The 12185-nt window shown below is 36.7% G+C and overlaps 2 protein-coding genes across 2 annotated transcripts; one reads left to right on the plus strand and one right to left on the minus strand.

Moving 5' to 3' along the window:
- The first annotated feature begins 6168 nt into the window (after window positions 1–6168).
- Window positions 6169–8608, plus strand: LOC113704684 (disease resistance protein RPS4B-like). The gene is made up of 5 exons (XM_027226560.1): window positions 6169–6681; window positions 6734–6935; window positions 7124–7315; window positions 7377–7975; window positions 8123–8608. The coding sequence occupies exons 1-5, from the start codon at window positions 6169–6171 to the stop codon at window positions 8606–8608; spliced, it is 1992 nt and encodes a 663-aa protein (XP_027082361.1).
- A 563-nt stretch (window positions 8609–9171) lies between these two features.
- On the minus strand, window positions 9172–10230 carry LOC113704685 (protein ENHANCED DISEASE RESISTANCE 2-like). Its single transcript, XM_027226561.1, has one exon. The coding sequence runs from the start codon at window positions 10228–10230 to the stop codon at window positions 9172–9174; it is 1059 nt and encodes a 352-aa protein (XP_027082362.1).
- Between the last annotated feature and the right edge of the window lie 1955 nt (window positions 10231–12185).

Genomic DNA, 12185 nt, shown 5'->3' on the forward strand with positions numbered 1-12185 from the left:
TTATGAGAACAAAAGAGGATATAGAGTCTTTAATAAAAGAACTCTTGTGATAGAAGAAGCCATTCACATAATAGTTGATGAAACTAATGATAATAATTTCAAAAGTTCGTGTGAGGATGATGATGTAGGTGTTCGTGAAGGAATGGAAAAGCTGAAAATTGATGATGAAGGAATTTCTAAACCAGCAGCAATGGAAATGATGGATGAAGCTCATAATGATCAAGAAAAGGATGATGAAGACAAGAATGATGATTCAGTCAAAGACCTTCCCAATGCTTGGAAATTTAGCCAAAATCATCCAAGAGATCTTATAATTGGTGATCCATCCGAAAAGGTAAAGACTCGTTCCTCATCTAGAAAATTGATAGACAATTTTGCTTTAGTTTCTCTTTTTGAACCCAAAAATATCAATGATGCTTTAAAGGATGAAAACTGGATTTTGGCTATGCAAGAGGAACTTAATCAATTTGAGAGAAATAAGGTTTGGACACTTGTTGATAGACCTCAAAATCAACCTATCATTGGCACAAAGTGGATATTTAGAAATTAATTGGATGATAAAGGTGTTGTTGTAAAAAATAAATCCAGATTAGTTGCTAAAGGATATGCACAAGAAGAAGGAATTGATTTTGATGAAACATTTGCTCCCGTAGCTAGATTAGAATCTATTAGAATGTTTCTTGCCTTTGCTTGCTTCAAAGGTTTCAAATTGTTTCAAATGGATGTCAAAAGTGCCTTTTTAAATGGTTTTATTGATCAAGAAGTATATGTGGATCAACCCCCCGATTTTGAAAATACAAAATTTCCAAGTCATGTGTTTAAACTATCTAAAGCATTATATGGTTTAAAACAGGCTCCAAGAGGTTGGTATGAAAGATTAAGTGGTTTCTTGATTGAAAATGGTTTCAAAAGAGATATTGTGGATACCACACTTTTTACTAAGCAAGTGTTAAATGATTTTCTTATTGTGCAAATATATGTAGATGATATTATTTTTGGTGCTATTAATGAGTATCTATGCAAGGATTTTTCCACCACTATGCAAAGTGAATTTGAAATGAGTATGATGGGAGAATTAAATTTCTTCCTTGGACTTCAAATACATCAAACCCTTGAGGGAATTTTTATAAATCAAGCAAAATATACCAAGAAATTGCAGAAAAGGTTTGGCATGGAGGACTCAAAGCAAGTTGGAACTCCAATGTGCACTTCTACAAAACTTGACAAAGATGAAGAAGGTAATCATGTGGATGAAAAGCACTATAGAGGTATGATCGGAAGCCTACTCTATTTAACCGCAAGTAGACCTGATATTATGTTTGCTGTTTGCTTGTGTGCTAGATTTCAACCTTGTCCAAAAGAATCACATTTAAATGCTGTTAAAAGAATTTTTAGGTATTTGAAAGGTACATTAGACTATGGTCTTTGGTATGCTAGATCTTGTGAATTTGCTCTATATGGCTATTCGGATGCGGATTTTGGTGGTTGTCGTGTGGACAGAAAAAGTACTAGTGGAACTTGTCACTTTCTTGGTAATTGCTTAGTTTCATGGTTTAGCAAAAAGCAAACTGCAATCTCTTCGTCTACAACCAAAGCGGAATATATTGCCGCTAGTGCATGTTGTGCTCAACTTTTATGGATGAAGCATACCTTGAATGATTTTGGATTGTTATATGACTGCATGCCTATATTCTGTGATAACACTAGTGCTATAAATCTGACCAAAAATTCTATTCAGCATTCTAGGACAAAACATATAGATATAAAACACCACTTTATTCATGATCTTGTTCAAAAAGGTGAAATTTGTGTAAATTATGTTTGTTCTAAAAATCAATTTGCTGATATTTTTACAAAAGCTTTGCCATTAGATCAGTTCATTCATCTAAGATCAAAATTAGGGATAATCGAAAAATCATCTTAAAATTTTTCATAGCCTTCGGACGTCCGAAAGAGGATGAACGGACGTCCGATGATGTTCTTCAGCTATTGTCCAGAATGAACCTATTCGGACGAAACTGTCGGACGCACGATTTCGTTCGGCCGTCCGACAGTGCAACGGTAAACTTTTAAAGCAACTTTCTTCCTCATTTGCTTCAAACTCTTCTTCTTTTATTTCCTCTCGGACGAAAACTCTCTCATCTCTCACTCTCAAATTCATACCACTCTGAAGTTCTCATTCCCAAATTGACTCAAACAAAACTTTTCTTGATCGATTGCGATTCATTTCTCCTGATCATTTCACCGAATCGCATAACATTTCGCAAATTCCCAAATTTCCCTCAAAACCCTACTTTCTCATGACCGCTCTGTCAAATCTTGTTCAAGGCCTTTTTGTTCCAAAATTTCTGTGTAATTCACTTCCATACTACTGTGTGCATCATTTGCATCCTTCATTCCACACATTTTGCACAATGGTGAATCTAAGAGGAGGGAAGGTTATTGTCGGACGCAAGCATCCACCCAGGGATGAGGATGATGATCTTCCTACGGTCAAACGTTCATCCAAACGCTTCAAGAGAGGAGCTGTAAAGGGTCAAATGTCACGGCCTACACCACAACTCACCCCTCTGCCTGAATCTGGACAGGGAACCTCATCTCAACCACCTCCAAAATCAACCACACTCCCTACATTCTTTGATGATGCTACAAAAGACAAACACTCCTGGATATCCCAGAAAGGTGTCATCCCTCAACGCACTGTAAACTCTTCTGAATTTCGCCACATAGGTTTAGAATCCATTCTGAGTCTGTTTGCTTTCCAGAAATGGTCACATCTCATTTCTATGCCCAATGTTTATTACCCTGAAATGCTGTATCAATTCTTTGCCAATCTTAGGAAAGACACTGACCAAACTGAGATCATGTCTAGGGTTAATGGGGTAGACTTAGTGTTTGATTCTGAAACAGTGAATGCCATTTTAAATACTACTATTGAACGTGGATGCAAGGATAAAATTGCAATTTTTTTTTCCTATGAAGAGCACCCTACTGCTGATAATCATTTTGATGGGGCTAAAATGTTGACTTATTTTAAAAGAAGTTTTTCCTCCCCTGCTGATGCTAAACTGAATGATCTTGCCCCTGTGAATCTAATTGCCTTTTCAATCATTTCAAACCTGCTTGTGCCTACTGATGGTCATAGAACTGATGCAAACAAAATAGAGTTGTATCTCTTTTACTGTTTTCGAGAAAAAATTCGTATTGATTTTGGTTTTGTCATGTGCAAGTTCTTATTTCGCTATGCCACTGATTCTCGCAGAAAATTATCTTATGGAAAGTTTCTTCAAAAGATTTTTGAGTTTTACAAAGTTCCAATTCTAGGTGTTTGTCCCAAAGAAACATCTTCTTATGCCTTTACCAAAGGATATTTTGAAAGAAAAAATCTTGTCTTTAAGGATAATCTATGGGCTTATAAGGGGGCATCATCTAGTGAACCTAGGTCTAAGGCTGCACATGATCCACTACACAATCCTTCATCTGTTGCACTCACTCCCATTCATCCCAGGAAGTCTGCCACTAAGGCATCTTTCTCCTCCAATGATGAAGTGATTGAGCTCCTTCGTGAACTCAAACAGCATGTTTTTCTTCTGGAACATGGTCTAATGTTCACCATGTCCTCTGAGCAACAAACAGCCTTCCTAGACAAAAAGAATATTCTTTTTCCCCCACCTGTGGTTGAGGAAGTTTCACATGGCAAAGAGCCACGCCCCACTGATCCAAATTCATCAATTCCAGACCCGAACTCATCAATTCCTGTGACTCCTCATGACCCCTCCACATCAGATAAAGGCAAGGCACCAATTGAAGAAGCTGCTGAAGATGATGAAGAAACTGAAGAGGAGGACCTCTCCCAATATCAGCTCTCTCGAAGAACACCTGGATCCACATAGTTCACCATTTAGGACATTTGCATTTTGTTTGTCTATTTCATGTGTTTCTAGTGTTTGTGGTGTTCATCAATGGATATGTAGTTGGTGTTCAACATTTTGTTATGCTTTTGTTTATGTTGTGTTCTTTTAGTACTTTTTGATGGATGTTTAAGTATTTTAAATGATGAATGTGTAGATGTGATGAATGTTTTTGTTACTGGTTCTCCGTGATATGATTGATGAATGTTTTTGTGGATGAGATGGACTGGATTGATTGCCCTTTTGTGATGACAAAAAGGGGGAGAGGACTGGATTGGATTGATTGATGATTTAATTGAAATTGGATTGGCTGATGGATTGAATTGGTAAAATGTTGGATGTTGGCTGCTTAATTGTCATGTTTTTGGATAATTAATTAATTCGGTTGGGCAGCCAAGTGAGGGGGAGTTTTTCAAAATTTTTGCTCTATGATCCACAAAGTAAGGGGGAGTTCTTGTCAATTGAGAAAGGGGGAGCTTATGTTGCAATCATCAAATCTCATTTCAAACCTTTGTTTTGTCATCATCAAAAAGGGGGAGAATGTTATTCTTGGTTTTGATGATCACAAAGTACTTTGAAATGTTTATCTAACTCTCTTTAAATATAAGTGTTTTTTGCCTATCAAAGAATCAGGTACGAATATGTCAAGAAATGAAAATCAACCAAAAGAAGAATAAAAAACAGGACACTCATGTCGGACGTCCGAAAGGATAAAGAACATCAAGAAGGAAGCACTGTCGGACATTCATAAGGAAGTGTTGGACGTCCGAAAGGATCGGACGCACGCCTCGGACGCACATCGACCACGTCGGACGTCCGAAAAATTCCAAGATGACTTGCCAACTCTCTGACGACGATCGGACGCATTGCTGTCGGACGATGATACACCATCGGACGTCTGAACAATAACTAGGCTGATTTTCGGACGATGGGATCGGACGATGACTAATCCGTCGGACGTCCGACAGCCCCAACGGCTACTTGACTCTTCATCTGCCTTCTATCCGTTGGAAGCATTAATGAAGCTCATTTTTTGTTCCTTTTAAATACAATAGATCCTAAACCTGCAGAAGACTTTTGCACACTTTGTTTACAAGATCTCAAGAGATATTTTAGTTAGAAAATAGTCTCCAAAGCTAGATTTGTTCTCCAAGTGGTGTGAATTTCTTGTGAGCATTTCTTTTGTGGTTGAAAGTTTCATTAGTGTAGCTTTGTTGAGGGTTATCTGAGTGATTGTAAAACTTCTTAACTTGACTAAGTGAGGCTTAGGGCAAGGAGGAAGTGCTCCCTCCATTGTACATCTAGTTGATCATCTTTCATCAAAGAGAAGTTGCTCAACCTAGTGATTGGTCTTCAAGTTTGAGGAAATCTTAGTAGACAATCGGTTTGATATTCTATCTTATTCTTTTTGTTTAATAAAATTTTCATTGCTTATCTATACTTGTTTTTCTAATCAACATTGATCTCTTCTTCTAATCTACTTGGTTGATCATTACTAGAAAAGAAGGTAAATTTTTATTAAAGAAAAAGTGCATAAATTTGATTAAGATTTTAATCAACTTAATTCACCCCCCTCTTAGGTTGTCTTTGGACCTTACAAAATAAAAAATATTATATATAAATAAATAAATATTAATATATATATAATAAAACGAAATTGAAATCGAAAAATCTGATTTCTATTTCCGATTTCAAAAAATCTATTACTGAATTCGAACCAAATTCTCATAATTCGAAATCAAAAATTCCGAATAAATATGTATATTTAGAGTTATTTTTGATATATTATTTGGATATAGTCACTCCCCTTACATCAAGAATGACTCTAGAAAATGCAGCAAAAACAAGAAAAGGTTAGGAGCAATTGCTTTTAGGTTTCTCATAACCAGGAAAAGCAAAATTGAAAACGGAAGCAGATTTATTGACTTTCTGGTTTTTTTTTCCAGAAGTAGAAATAAACACGCACACATACAAATTAGATTAACAGGCAGGAGTTACCGGTTAAATCGGCTCGAAAGCAATTTAAAGAGACTCATAAAGAATCAACGTTCAATCAATGGGTTACAGAACGAAGCCGCGTGAACCTTAAACTCATAGTGAAAATCCCACAATCTTCCGACGTGGGTATTGACTTTCTGGCTCATTTCATTGAACTTTCTACTCTACCCCACATCCACAGTCCATTGCTGTACTGCATACCGCGTAAAAAGAAGTGGTAAACATTGGCCTTTTTTTCTTCTTCTTCTTCCACTCTTAAATGGACTTGCGAAGTTTTGTTGAGCACGAAATGAGAAACATTGCCTCTTCTTCTTCTTCTTCTGCTTCCACTCCTAAATGGACTTATGATGTTTTCTTGAGCTTTAGGGGTGAAGATGTCCGAAAGAGCTTTGTCGACTTCCTTTACAGTGCTCTGCAACAAAAGGGAATTTACACCTTCAAAGACGATGAAAAGCTTGAAAGAGGAAGATCCATTTCACCTGCACTACTCCAAGCTATTAAAGAGTCAAGAATTGCAGTTATAATATTCTCAGAAAACTATGCCACTTCTTCATGGTGTTTAGATGAGCTCGCAGAGATCATTGACTGCAAGCATGTGTTGGGACAAACTGTTCTGCCGGTTTTTTATTACGTGGATCCATCTGTGGTACGGAGACAGAAAGGCAGCTTTGATCGACCTTTTGTCAAACATGAAGACGAAATAGAGGACAAGGAAATGATTCAAAAGTGGAGAGCAGCTCTTACTGAAGCTGCTTCTATCTCTGGCTGGGATGTTCGCAACACTGCTGATGGGTAAATTACTGACTCTGATCTTTAATTGGCAGGCGACAGAAAATATTGTGGGCATGTGGCTGGACTTGTCTACCCCAAAAGATGTTGTAATTAAGAATGAAGCCTTTGAAAAGATGAAGAAACTAAGGCTACTCAAAATCAATAATGCTTGTGTTTCTCTCTGCCCGAATTGCATACCGAATGAGATACGCTGGCTTGACTGGCATGGATACCCTTCAAAATTCCTTCCAGAGAGTTTCCAAGCTGAAAAACTCGTAGGACTCAAGCTACAATATAGCCGCATCATACAACTGTGGAAAGGGATAAAGGTACCATCTTGAACTCCGATTTATTGTTGTTTCCTAATGAATCTTGCTTGAACCTATATGATGTCTTTTTCTTCCCCTTTCTTTCTGTCATTTTGCCAAAAAAACTTTTGACAGTCGCTGGACAAATTGAAATACATCGACCTGAGCTATTCCCAGAAATTAATAAGGATGCCAGACTTCACGGGACACCAAATCTTGAGAGATTGATCCTTGAAGGCTGTTCAAGTCTTGCTGAGATACACCCTTCAATTGAGCACCTTACAAGCCTTGTTTTGTTGAATCTAAGGGGCTGTGAAAGTCTCGCAAGTCTGCCAAGTGGCCTCTGCAGATTGAAATGTCTTGAAACTCTTATTCTTTCTGGCTGCAGATTGTGGGCATGTACTGAGCTTAGAAGAGCTTTATGTTGATGGAACTGCCATCTCCAAGCCACCATCCTCAATCGTACTTTTGAAAAACCTAAAAACATTGTCTTTCAAAGGACGTAAAGCAATGGCATCTCGTAAATGTAGAGCATTCTCGCCCTCTTGGTTGCTGGGTCGAAAAAGTCAAGATTCAACTGGCTTGGTTTTTCCATCTGTTGCAGGATTAAATTCCCTAGCAAGACTAGATCTTAGTGATTGCAATCTGTCAGACGAAGGATTACCTAGCGATTTAAGGAGCTTATCCTCCCTAGTAGAATTAAATCTTGGCAAGAACAACTTTACTAGTATCTCTGCTGCAGGTATCAAGAACCTCAGTCACCTTCGAATCCTTGAATTAGTTGGCCGCAAGAGACTTGAGAAACTTCCAGAGCTTCCACTTTGTATAGAACAAGTGTATGCAGATGATTGTACATCATTGCAGAGTGCAACTGATCTGACAAACCATGGGAAGTTACGCTGGGTTTCATTCTATAATTGTTTCAAGCTGCTTCAGGATGAACAAACTTCCAGCATGGTATATGCAACCTGGAATCACATGCTGAAGGTATTTTCTTTTTTGCAATATACATACCAACTCTCGGCGTCCACAAAAAACTTTTTGAGACAGAGGGACTACTAGTTTAGATGTGCTTCACAAACTAAAACTTTTTGTTATGTTACTGAGAAAGAGGCCTAATTTCTTGCTGTGTAGGAATTTTCACCTGTAGATGATAGCCTGATAGGTGGTAGCTTTAGCATCTGTCTTCCTGGAGGGAGCATTCCATCCTGGTTCACCTACCAGAATTCAGGGCCTTCAATAACAGTTAAACTTCCTCCAAATTGGTACAACGATGAGTTCATGGGATTCGCAGTTTGTGTTGTTTCTGATTTGATAATGACCCCAGTTCCGAGAAACATAGGGTGTGATCTTCTACAGAAAGGTATAGGTTTTGGTCTCTGGTTTACTCCCGTAGATCAGGAGATGAAGCGCTATCCCAACATAGTCATACTAGGTTATTTGGAAACTGAAAACATGGATTCAGAACATACTTGGCTAGGATATATTCCACTTGATATTAATATTTGGTCTTCGAATGGAGATTGGGTACGCAGTTGGACTTCCATTGAAGTGTGTGGTTTTATTAGTATTTTCAAAGCATGGGGAATCAGTCTTGTATACGAGAACGATGTTAGGTAGAATTCCGAACTTTTGATGATCCCCCAAAGCTCTGAGTTGTGATTGTCAGGGGATTGAAATCCAGCAGAAGGAGAAGACGAGATCTTGAAGATTTTCCATCAAAATTTTTATGGATCGAGAAACCCGCAGTTCGGACACACGTCTTCGCTCTCCGTGTATATCCCACAGAAGTGTGTATTCTTGACAGAATACACGTCGTCGATGCTGATCTTTCTGTCGTCGCAGGTTCTTGGTCGGTCCCCTTTAAATTGCTTTACAGCCAATCTTAAATTAGGTGGGTGTGTGTGGGTCATTTATCGATTTCGATAAAAAAGAATTAGGAGCTAAACTAATCGAAATGTAATTGGAGCCAAAACGATGTAGTTTTAGTAGTAGCTTTAGTTGGGATGGTTAAGTCGGTTAATGACCAGCTACGAGAACTGTTATGGTTTGTTAGAAACAGTGGTAGGACCCACATTTGACAATAACAGATTTTCTTCATTACACTCTCTCTCTATATTTCCTCACTCTAATCTCTCTCCTTCCCTTCCTTCTCTCTTTCTCTCTAAATTCTCTTCTATATTTTATAAAATAAACTCTCTTCTATCTTGGGAAGTGTTCGGAGCCCAAACAGCGTAAGCAGCACAAATTTCCATTATTGCTGCACTCTTCAGCCTGCAGGCCCTGCACTTTACTTTACTACAGTTACTATTACAGCTACTACCATTCGGGTGCCCACTATGAATCCCCCTCTTAAACGACACCGCACTGCTACTATTCTCCACGTGAGTAGCCGACGACATCTCCATTTGACAAATCCTCACCGCCCTGAACAGCTTCTCCGGCAGCTCATCTTCCGACTGTGCCTCCACCAAAAACCCCATGTCAATCGTGACCACCGTGACGTACCCCAATGCCAAGTGCAAAATCGCGCTTGCGATCGCCGAGCTTCCGGTATCCACGTCGATTTGGAGGTAATTATCGCCCACAAAATAATTGCACTTGAGCGCTTTTCCCAGTAAACAGGCGGCATAATTCCCGACGGCGGCTTTCACAATCCATGGGCCCTTGACTATCCGATTCACGATCTTGAACCGGCTGTTCCGGAAATAATCGTCACCGTGGACGAACCCGTAGAGGAGAGAGCCCGGTTGGAGGCCTTCGTCTTCCTTAGTGGCGAAGTAGAATATTGCGCTGTGGTGGTCCCGGCCGGGGACTTGGAGATTGACAGCTACAAGGAAAGTTTTCAGACTCTTTCCTTGAAGATTGGGGGATTTGAGTAAGTTCATGATTGGGTTATCCTGTCGGGCGAGGACATGGTCCAGCTTGGCGTTGGATCGGAGCCAATCGACGCTGGCAGGTTGGAGAAGCCACGGTCCGGAGGGAAATTTTGTCCTTTTAGTCACGTAGTTGGGTCCACGGAGAGAGAATAAATCACCTGGAGGTGAAGCCCAGCCGTTGGATCCAGTGTGGAGATCTACGTGGTTTAAGGATCCGCGGTTGATGGATTCTTGTGCGGCGGCAACGGTGGTGGAGCTTCGGTGGCTATGGTGGTGATGGGTGGTGTTTTTGCTTCTGTTGGATAGGAGATTATTTAAAATAAGGGATAATTGCAGAAACCTCCTCAAGGAAGTTTCTAACATTTGCACTGACCTCCCCTGTGATTTGAAAAATTACACTGACCTCCCATGAGGTTACTAATCCTTTGCAAATTTAATCCAAGTGATTAAAATATTATTTTAAGGAGTGAAATTAGAATTTTGTATCAGATTTGTCCTTTGTACTATATATCCAATGAATGACAAAGTATTATAAATTAATTAATAATTAATAAATTTTAATGAGTATAATTTATGGACAAACACGTATTACTCATTTAAAATATCTGTGATTTGAAAAATTACACTGACCTCCCATGAGGTTACTAATCCTTTGCAAATTTAATCCAAGTGATTAAAATATTATTTTAAGGAGTGAAATTAGAATTTTGTATCAGATTTGTCCTTTGTGCTATATATCCAATGAATGACAAAGTATTATAAATTAATTAATAATTAATAAATTTTAATGAGTATAATTTATGGACAAACACGTATTACTCATTTAAAATATCTGTGATTTGAAAAATTACACTGACCTCCCATGAGGTTACTAATCCTTTGCAAATTTAATCCAAGTGATTAAAATATTATTTTAAGGAGTGAAATTAGAATTTTGTATCAGATTTGTCCTTTGTGCTATATATCCAATGAATGACAAAGTATTATAAATTAATTAATAATTAATAAATTTTAATGAGTATAATTTATGGACAAACACGTATTACTCATTTAAAATATCAACTTTTTACGAGCATTTTATTTTTAAATATTTAATTTATGATAAATATATCAATATTTGTGAGTAAAATTCAAAAATTGTTATAGTAATATTCTCGTAAAAAGGAAATCGATAGGTTATTTATTTAATATAAATTAAAATTTTTTTAAAAAAATAAATGGCCCATAAAGTATTAATTTTTTATGGCTTTCATCCATTACACGAGTAAAGTATTCGCTCTTTATGTGCATTTTATTCTGAATAATTTAATTTATGTTAAATACATAAATGTTTGTAACTAAAATTGAAAAAGTGTTATATTAATATTTTTACGGAAGAAAGATTGGTAGTTTTGTATTTAACAAAAATTAAATATTTGAAAATAAATACGAATCTATATTTGAGCGTAAATATTTGTATTAAATTAAATGTTTGAAAGCAAAATACCCTTAAAGAACCGGTACTTTAAATAGTTACCGGTTCTTTATAGGCAAACACGCATTACTCATTTAAAATAACTGCTTTTTACGGATATTTTACTTTCAAACATTTAATTTATGATAAATATATCAATGTTTGTTAGTAAAATTCAAAAAGTGTTACAGTAATATTCTTGCAAAAAGGAAATTGGTAGGTTATTTATTTAATATAAATCAAATATATTTTTTTTAAAAAATGACCCATAAAGTATTAATTCTTTATGGTTTTCATCCATTACATGAGTAAAGTATTAGTTTTTTATGGGTATTTTATTATGAATCATTTAATTTATATTAAATACATAAATGTTTGTAACTAAAATTGAAAAATTATTATATTAATATTTTTACGGAAGAGAGATTGGTAGTTTTTATATTTAATAAAAATTAAATATTTGAAAGTAAATACAAATATGTATTTGAGCGTAAATATTTGTATTAAATTAAATGTTTGAAAGTAAAATACCCATAAAGAGCCGGTACTTTAAATAGGTAATGCATATTTGCCTATAAACTATACTCCTTAAAGTTTATTAATTGTTAATTGATTTGTAGTATTTTGTTATGCATTGGACATGTAGTACAAAGGACAAATTTGATAAAAAATTCTAATTTCACTCCCTAAAACAATATTTTAGTCATTTGGACTAAATTTGTAAAGGATTAGTAACTCAGGAAAGGTCAGTGTAATTTTTCAAATCACAGGGAAAGTCAGTGCAAATGTCAGAAACCTCAGGGAGGTTTCTCCAATTATCCCTTAAAATAATTATGATAGTATTTTTTGTAATACAACGTATATA

Source organism: Coffea arabica, chromosome 8e, assembly GCF_036785885.1.
Source record: "Coffea arabica cultivar ET-39 chromosome 8e, Coffea Arabica ET-39 HiFi, whole genome shotgun sequence".
NCBI lineage: Eukaryota > Viridiplantae > Streptophyta > Magnoliopsida > Gentianales > Rubiaceae > Coffea > Coffea arabica.

Bases quoted from the DNA above. Each gene is read 5' to 3' on its own strand.
- LOC113704685 (XM_027226561.1), bottom strand. From the start codon at position 10,230: ATGTTAGAAACTTCCTTGAGGAGGTTTCTGCAATTATCCCTTATTTTA.
- LOC113704684 (XM_027226560.1), top strand. From the start codon at position 6,169: ATGGACTTGCGAAGTTTTGTTGAGCACGAAATGAGAAACATTGCCTCT. The intron at 6,936-7,123 runs GTTTCCAAGCTG...AACTTTTGACAG, and splicing joins TTCAAAATTCCTTCCAGAGA to TCGCTGGACAAATTGAAATA. The intron at 7,976-8,122 runs GTATTTTCTTTT...CTTGCTGTGTAG, and splicing joins CCTGGAATCACATGCTGAAG to GAATTTTCACCTGTAGATGA.